Source organism: Zerene cesonia, chromosome 2 (assembly GCF_012273895.1).
Source record: "Zerene cesonia ecotype Mississippi chromosome 2, Zerene_cesonia_1.1, whole genome shotgun sequence".
Taxonomy (NCBI): Eukaryota; Metazoa; Arthropoda; class Insecta; order Lepidoptera; family Pieridae; genus Zerene; species Zerene cesonia.
In genome coordinates, this window is record NC_052103.1 from 1,183,593 (window position 1) to 1,192,596 (window position 9,004).

General features: G+C 44.2%; 1 protein-coding gene across 5 annotated transcripts in view; it reads left to right on the forward strand.

The window, feature by feature from the left end:
• LOC119834074 overlaps positions 1–8,161 on the forward strand; it is a 106,485-nt gene extending 98,324 nt beyond the window's left edge. For 3 of the 5 annotated variants that reach the window (XM_038358383.1, XM_038358360.1, XM_038358390.1), the window contains 14 exons: positions 92–313; positions 735–848; positions 1,117–1,242; positions 1,517–1,858; positions 2,107–2,425; positions 2,666–2,888; positions 3,246–3,353; positions 3,871–3,946; positions 4,385–4,476; positions 4,791–5,001; positions 5,540–5,772; positions 6,187–6,396; positions 6,633–6,913; positions 7,245–8,161. In XM_038358383.1, the coding sequence (XP_038214311.1) occupies positions 92–313; positions 735–848; positions 1,117–1,242; positions 1,517–1,858; positions 2,107–2,425; positions 2,666–2,888; positions 3,246–3,353; positions 3,871–3,946; positions 4,385–4,476; positions 4,791–5,001; positions 5,540–5,772; positions 6,187–6,396; positions 6,633–6,913; positions 7,245–7,363 (2,676 nt within the window). In that variant the 3' untranslated portion in view covers positions 7,364–8,161. The remainder of the gene's footprint in view (positions 1–91; positions 314–734; positions 849–1,116; positions 1,243–1,516; positions 1,859–2,106; positions 2,426–2,665; positions 2,889–3,245; positions 3,354–3,870; positions 3,947–4,384; positions 4,477–4,790; positions 5,002–5,539; positions 5,773–6,186; positions 6,397–6,632; positions 6,914–7,244) is intronic. The other 2 variants (XM_038358375.1, XM_038358367.1) reach the window with 2 other exon arrangements.
• Positions 8,162–9,004: the final 843 nt, after the last annotated feature.

Below are 9,004 nucleotides of genomic sequence, written 5' to 3' on the forward strand. Positions count from 1 at the left end.
AAAAATTCAGTCGAATTGACAACATCTAATTTTTTTAAACTCAACAGTAGTGTAAAGTACCTCCATTAATTGAACCCAATGCGTCCCGCAGACGGCGACGAGCGGCGCGGCGACGTCGCTGAGCCAGGCGTGCGCGGCGACGGCGGCGAGCGTGAGCGCGCCCCCCAGCGTGAGCGCGCCCGCCAGCGTGAGCGTGAGCGGCCCGGGCGTGAGCGCGAGCGCGCCGCTCACGGTGCGCGACGTCGTGCTCAACATGATCGAGGTCAGCCTCATGAAGAACCCGCGCCCGCCGCCGCAGCCGCTGCCGCCTAAGGTACCTACATACGCCTGTTATATTGCTCTTATGCTCCTATTTTTTAATAGGACTCATTTATAGTTTATCGATATTCTGTACTATTTAATTAGTGTACAGATCAGCGACGCATTGATTTATATAGGACTATTGACTAAATTTAAACCCCCCGTAAAATTCTCATAAAGGGTCTATGTCATACACTAGCTCTATCTTCTAAAAATATCTAATCATCAAATTAACTCGAGAGAAAGATAAACAAAGACACTTTTACATTTATAATATAACTGAGAATTTTATAAATAAAAAAAAATAATCCCTTAAAATTTATTCAAAAGATTTGCTATTTATGGCACTTAATAAATCTGTCACCTAATAAGTCTTGCCGTAATTACGCACATTAAGTTACACCATAAAATAAAATAAAAATATTGTTTTCCAGCCGAACCACGAACTGGCAACCTTGACGGTGGTGAGCGGGTCGCACCACAGCGGCAGCTCACCAGCCAGACCTCCCACTTCTACTGCTGATGCACCGGACTTGGTGTTACTGCAAGTGCGTATCACATCTAGGGAATAAATAAATAAATTAATCAAAACTTGTCTATGACCTTAATCTTGGATTAGACGAGTCTCTATTGTGTGACACCATTCTTGCAATAAACAAGTTTATGTTGTCTATATCATTGTTTTCATACTATTTCCTTGTGTAGCACGGTTGTTTTGATTGCCCAGAAAATTTTCGAAGATGCAAAAAAAAAGCTACTAATAATATTTATATAAGTATTTAATATTCATTTATAACATATCTTTTGTGTGTGCAGGTGGAGCGGCCCCCTACGGCGGGTGCGGCAAGTGCAGCAGGTGCGGCAGGTGCGGCGGGTGCGGCGGACTCGCTGCTCGACCTCACCGTCAAGCGGCCGCGCCTCGACCGACACCCCCCACCCTCTGTTAGTACTACCACTTATGTATTAAAAAAACTTCTTTAAAAAAAGGAGGATGAAGTGGATAAATTGTTGTTGTTAAAATAATTGTTGTAATAAGTAAATGACATAAATGCATTTTTAAGGAAATTAAATGAAAGTAAGATGTGAAAATTACTAATGTTTTGACTATATTTGCCATAGAAACTTCATATAATGTTGACATGACAAACAACACTCTAACCTAAGTTCATAACTTAAAACAATATACAATGATAATGTAATCAACTTATCCCAACAGCCATACCGCAACGCCGACTACCAAACCACGTACCGGCCGCAGCCTGAGCGGGAGTCCCCCAACCAGTACGCGACGAAACCCAAACCGGTCGCCTCCCCGCGACCCACCATCAAGCTGCCCAACCCCAAGGGTTCTATCACCCTCGGCACCCCAGTGGAGAGCCGCTTCGAGGCGCAGCGGACCCCGCCGGACCCCAAGACGGGGTCCATCACCGCCGGCACTCCGGTGCACAACCCCCACCACCTGCAGGACAAGCGATACTTCGACAACAGGCGGAGAAGCCCGGGCGGTGCTTACTATGGGACGAATCAGCCCCGGCCGCAGTCACCCTCGTTCTCCACGGTAAGACTTGATGTTATTTAGAGGTTTTAGGGGTACAAAATTGTAGCAGGTTATGTTGTGTGTGTAATATAATGTAAAATGTATAAATAGTTGTGTATAATTTAAAGTTCATAATTAGTTACAGCTAATCATTATGTAAGACTAAAACTGGATAGTTAATGACACGTTTTGGGTTTAGAAAAAACCAATTACTAAAATTATCTGTTAAAATATGAACTTTTATTAAGCATCTAACATGGACATTTCAGGCGCCAAACGCAGCGGTGGCCCGCGGCCCGTACGGGCTCGAGCGGCGGCAGATCATGCTGACGGACTTCATCACCTCGCAGCAGATGCACGGCGGAGCGCGGCGCGAGCGGGAGCCGCATCCGCACGCGCACGCGCACCACGCGCCGCACCACCCGCACGCGCCGCACCAGCAGCACACGCCGCACCAGCAGCACGCGCCGCACCAGCAGCACGCGCCGCACCAGCAGCACCAGATACACCAGATCCGGCGGGACAGGGACACGGTGTCGGTGATACAGCGGCATTCGCACGCGTACTCGCACCCGCACCCGCCGCCCGGTACGTGCTCACACCATCTCCTATCTAGATATACCTTAAAGTTTACAACAGAGAAGTTACTGACACGCAAGTGCGCACTCACTAATGTGCGAGCTTTTTAATAAATCAATAATTTATGTAAATAAAATGGCTTTAAATAAAATCTGTTTCATCTGTCTGGTGAATAAAAATCCCCTTTGAATCTATTTTAAAAACCAATGTATTTACTCATTTTTAATACATTTTTTTATACTTGTACAGGTCACGAAGCATTCACGCAGCTGGTAAACGCGGCGTCAGCGGCCGCAGCCCTGCCGGTGCCGCGCGCCCGCGAGCCGGAACCCGAGCCGCTGCACCACCAACACCACCAGCAGCACCCGCAGCACCCGCAGCACCAGCAGCACCCCCACCAGCAGCATCAGCAGCACCCGCACCAGCAGCACCAGCACCAACACCAGCAGCATCCGCAGCACCATGATATTAGGTGGGTTGAGGCATCATCAGTATTGCAGAATTGAAACTGCTATTTTAGATCGGGGTGTATAGGTATCTCTTATAGACATGCTTCAGGTACTTATAAAGACATTCCAATTAATTTAAATACATCGAATATGAAACATCATAATTTATTTGGTAATAATTGATATGGTTACTAATTGTATCAATGGATGAAGTGGGGTGTCCCTAAGGTATTGGTCTTCCTGAATTTAGACCTTTTCAGGATCAGGAACGTCTAGAATATCGAGTTAGGTTTTCAGTTATCAGCTTAATAATAATAATACAGATTTAATCTCTCAGTAACACTTTGAGAGCACATGGTAACCGTGCGTTGCTTCGGCAGGGGCAGCCGCGAGTTCCCGCTGGGGCAGAAGTACGCGGCGGGCTACTCGGCCGACCTGGAGCGGCGCCCCTACGAGCGGGACCGGCCCGCGCCCGCCGGCAGAGACAGGTGCCTGTCATCTATGTAGACATCACAGAATTCCACAGTCTATGTATACTGTGACAGAATTCCGCAGTCTATGTACACTGTGACAGTATTCCACAGCGTATGTACACAGTGGAATTCTCTGATACTACCTGAAGGGAGAATACTCTTAATACTGTAGACCGAAAATTTTAGTTCTAAGAGAACATTCCATTATTTTTGTAAACAAAGAATACTGCATTCAAGGATTTCCGAATATTCGCTAGACCTACTCGAGCACTACTAAAATCTGTTTTATATTACACCCTTTATTGTCGATACATTAGTCATAAGGGTGATCTCTTTTTAATAAACATAAACATTATAAATTAAGGGAAAGATTTATGTCCAAATAAACCTTTATAACGCTTAAACATTTTTACTTTTATTTCATTATTTATTTATTTCATGTGGTCCATTTATTTCCTTACTTGATTTACTGAATTTAAGTGGAAATGTGTATAAGATTTAAGAGAGGAGCTAACAGAGTATTTGCTTGCAGCAGGAACGAGCGCCTGGTGGCGATGGGCTCGCGGCGCTACGTGGTGGACGTGGAGCACCACCACCCCCACACGCAGGTGTGTATATTATATAACAGGAGAACGATATATTGGATATTGATATAAAAATCTTTATAATTACTTTTGAAAATAATATCTTGGAATGTTGTGGTTGAAAGGAGGAGGTTGTCAATTAAGCGGTTTTTTTTTGGTTTTTAACCTCAGAACTGACCTGAACCGAACATACTGGGTGGAGATTGATGAACCTTTTTTATTTGAGAGCGTATGTCTCCCCTGCTGCCTATCTGTCGAAAAAAGTTGAAGAAAGAAATAAGTAGTACGAGGTTCTTCCCGCATAGTGCCCGTTTCCGGGTTTCCAACTATTTCTGTACCAGTTTCATTCCAATCGGTTTAGTGGTTTAGACATGGAGAAGAGATGGACCTAGGATAAGGATAATAGTTAAAAAATTTTAAAGAACACATGTTTTATAAAAACAATATCCATTTATATTCCAGCAAGTGGTAACGAGTCAAGAAGACAAGCGGTTTAGCGGCAGCGCTGCGTACAGCGTGGCCAAGCCGCGGCCGCCGATCGAAAGGAAAGACGGGTAAGGACTTGTATGTAAGGCAGTATTTGGTATGTGTGTGTATTGGATAAGCAAAAAGGATGCATACTCCAATACACGGGACTTTACTCAATTACTTTGTTAGTTTACAGCCTTTCGATTACTGATATGGGATTTTGGGTGCCTCTCGAGGTCAGGCGTTGCCACAATACGCGAGTTCGAATCCCACCTCATGATCCCTTTTTATTACGTAAAATAAAAACTTACTTAAATATAACTCGACTTATGACAGATTTTTTGTATCCTGTATTTTTGTATATACAAAGCGTTTCAACATAAAACTTTAATTTGCCCAGTCGACCACCGTCCACGTGCGCGTCAACCGTGAGCAGCTCGAGCGCGAGCGTGTCGGCGAGCGGCGCAGGCGCGAGCGTGAGCGGCGTGAGCGCGAGCGGCGCGGGCGTGAGCGGCGAGCGGCGAGCGACCGACGGCACGCTCACCGCCGCGTCGCTCATCAACGCGATCATCACGCACCAGATCAGCCAGACGTCGGACCAGCGGTTTCCGGTGATGACTCATTTTGATTCCTTTATTCTTTTGTCTATATAATCACAACTAAATACTAGTAATTAAAATTTACTAGAGCCAACCTGTTTTTTTTTTGCTTGATTAAGTCTTAATTTATTTGCTTAGTGATCCGCCCTGGCTTCACCCGTAGTACATATGTAGCCTATAACACTCAGGGATAATGCCCATACCCAACGGTGAAATAATCTTAGAAATCAGTCCAGTAGTTCCACATGCAAAATTCGAACAAAAATCAAAAACAAACTTCAGTATTAAATATTGTTATACAGTATAATTGGTAAAGATTTAGTAGTAGTAATTTTACTCTCTCCACCATATCTTTTCCCTTCTTTAGCCCTGCATAGAAAACACTTCCCATCTTTGTTTTGAAATTTAAAGCATTTCTAATAAAACTGTTATAAAGTACCATTACAAATATTATTTTGCATTCATATATTTAGTAAAAAAATACATATTAACTTAAACTTACGAACCAAGCCCAAAGAGCTATTTCACGCCTTATTGTCGTTGGTTTCAGAAGATCATTCGCGAGGGCGAGCAGACGCCGCAAGCTGACCGCGGCCAGGCCGGGCCCGGCTGCGACCGTGACCGCGACCGTGACCGTGAGCGTGAGCGTGACCGCGAGCGCGTGAGGGAGGAGCCCATCACCAGCGCCGCGCACACCACTAGCATAAAACTTGGGGATCTCGCGTCGAATATTATCGTCAGGGACTTCAGTAGTCCGAACACAACTACGCTTATACATCCCAAGTGAGTTATATATTTACTTTTGATCTTTTTAAATTGAGCATTTTTGTCCTCTTGAATATTGCTACAAAGAAAGTTTTACTGCTTTTCCAATATATAATAATTTTGTGATTAATTTCGATGATTAAGAAATTAATAAGTCAAATAATAGAAATTTCCTTATATATCATTTGATATAATATATTTTTTATAGAAATGTAAGAAAAAATATAAATATAAGTAACTAGCGACTCGCCCCGGCTTCACACGGGTGCAATTTTGCACGTTGTATGTCCGTTAGAATGTAAAAAGCGTTACATTATAATCTAAATCTACAAAATTATTCTATTAAAGAAACCCGCATCGAAATCCGTTGCTAAATTAAATGAAGTACTTCCATTTATCTATATTTAAAGTTACAATGTTTTTCACTCCCAGCAACAGGATCCTACCCCCCACGGACAGCTACCCCCCCAACAGCGTGAGCAGCGTGTCGAGCGGCAGCGGCGGGGGTGCCGCGGGGAGCGGCGCGGCGGGAGGGGGAGGGAGTGGGACGGGAGGCGCGGGGGGAGCCGCGCAGGAGGAGTGGAGGCGGGAGAAGCACTCGTATTTCGAGCCCGTGTCGCCTACCGATAGCCAGCCTGTTAGGTGAGGTGGAATTTGAAACAAAAAGTCAAATGATCTAGGATTTATTTTTATGCAAGTGCATTATTTGGAATTCTACATAAGAAGAAATATTATAGGATTATACTCTTTATATATTTATATGATGGGAGAGTAATTTTTAATATTAAAATTTATAAATAAGCTTTTTAAGTTAATGCTTCAGTAAATAGTATTATAAACCTGAATTGTCAGTACTAATGAAGCCCTCATTATTTCAGCCGGAGCACTGACACGCGACACTACACAAGCGCGAGCAGCGCGACAAGCGGCACAAGTAGCGTCGGGGTCAGCGGGGTTAGCGGGGTCGGCGGGGTCAGCGGGGTCGGCGTCAGCGGCGTGCGCTGCGGCGTGCTGACCGCGTACGATTACGTGACGGCGCGCATCGTGGACGTGATGCGGAACGACGCTGACAAGTTGCCCTTCGCCGCTGACAAGCTGCCCTTCAACACGCCCTACACCTACCCATACTCCGCGCTCAACGTGGCCACGCCTAGCGATCGTTAGTAATACGTTTTAGCCTAAAAATACATCTAGTACCGCCCCTCGATATATCACTTCATTTAATGTGCTGTTTATCTCCATTATTGACACCACACACTTGAGACACTTACTTGCATAACGAATAAGTCGAGTATATTCGACTACGCTTTATGTAGATATAATAAAAAATAATTAATATTCTTTGCTTTACGGTCAAAGTAATGATCAAAGTATTGTATAATCATATTTTATAAAACCGTAAAGATTAAATTTCAACATAAATTTTTGTAATATCAGTGTATTATTCTAATATGTAGATGTATATTTAAAAGCTCACGTGTCTGTTACAGCGAGTTCAGGCGCGCCGCCCGCCGGCGTGGTGGCGGCGCCGCCGCTGGCGCGCGGCGCGGCCGCCGAGCCCGCGCCGCTCATGTCGGCGCAGTACGAGCCGCTGTCGGACGAGGACTGACCCCCCGCCCCCCGCGACCCGCGCGAGCCCCGCGACCCGCGCGACCCCCGCCAGCCCCGCGCGCCCGACCCCCGCCAGCCCCGCGCGCTCTAGCGCCTGGCCGCGCGACCCACCGTCATACGCACCGCCGCTCACCGCCACTAGACGCGCTTGTACGGATGTCGATTAGTCAGAGATATATTTTTTATTAAAAACTTAAACGTCATTACAGACTATTTCGTTGTATTGTATAATTAATTACTATTGAAAAACAATTTATTTTTCTTGCGAAATCAGAAGACATAAAATATGTGTATGTCTGTGTGTTTTGTGACTGTACCGCAATACCTATATAGTTTTACTTCATTTTTTTATATTTTATACAATTGACACTAAATCTTAAAATCTATCAATTGTAATCAAATAAATAATCTTAAGTATATATGAAATAAAACTTTTTATTGACTGATTGAAAATTATGATCAATACGATTATTAAATTTTATGCTAAAAGCATAAATGCGGTTAAAACCAGATTTGGTCAGCGGTTGCGTATGACGGCGGGCGGCGAACATTCTAGAAGCGAAAGGATTTCTTGCACGCAGAATGTGAATAAAATCATAATTATAAGCAATTGTCGATTGTAATGGCCTTTATATCAACATCGCTGTGTATATTTTTTATTGTCAACTTTTTATTATAACAATGTTCTATTATAAAACTATGATTATCTGTATATGAATGACTCACCGGTCCTATAAATGTATAGACCTGCTAACGTATCGGCTGAGCTGCTGGAGGGGGCAATCGGGCGATCGAGCGAAATTACGGTTAATTATAAGCGCGTGCAAGAAATCTGAAAGTTGAAGAAGCAAAGAAGGTGTATCTCAACGAATTTCTACTATAAGACTATACGAAGTGATAAATTGTTCCGTAGTTAACACTTAGTGGTTTGTGTTGTGCCGCGGACGGACTTGTATATTTTAGTTTAGTCGATCGGGACACGCGGTGTCCGCCGCACGTGTGCGCGCAGTTTATTATCTCTTATGAAACATTATACAATAGTCGATTGTCGGTATGCGAATGGAGAATCGTGAAAATTTGAGCTTGACCGATGAATTCACTTTTCTTTCGAATAGTTTTAGGGGACGTACGTTTGTAATGGATAATAAAAAGTGCGCAAACATAATAGAGGAATCTGCCTTTAGTGATATAATGATGTAACCCGAATGCGCTTGCATTGTGATAGGAGTGTATATTTATTTCCCCACTGCGGCGGGGCGTCGGGAACATGTCTTCCATCACTCGACCACATTCGCTACTTCGTCCATTGTCTACGCCCGAGTGATTGTATATTTTGTATAGTGAAGCCCTCGCAGATTCCTCGGGCTCGTCCGGGGAAGCCCCGCGCCCTCGGGCTTCGCCCTCCGCCGAGGTAGTATTCGCGTAGCTTTTTCGTTTCCACGTTTCTTGTAAATAGCGCATTGTTTTTTTATTTGTGACGACGACGGCGAGGCCCGGCGGCGCGATATAAATACTGTATACATCGGTTAATGGATAGAGCGCTAAATTATATACATATTGTAAAAGTGTATGGTTATTGTATACATACTGTGCATTTGTAATTATACAGGTTAGCGATAAGTACGATAGAGATTTTTTT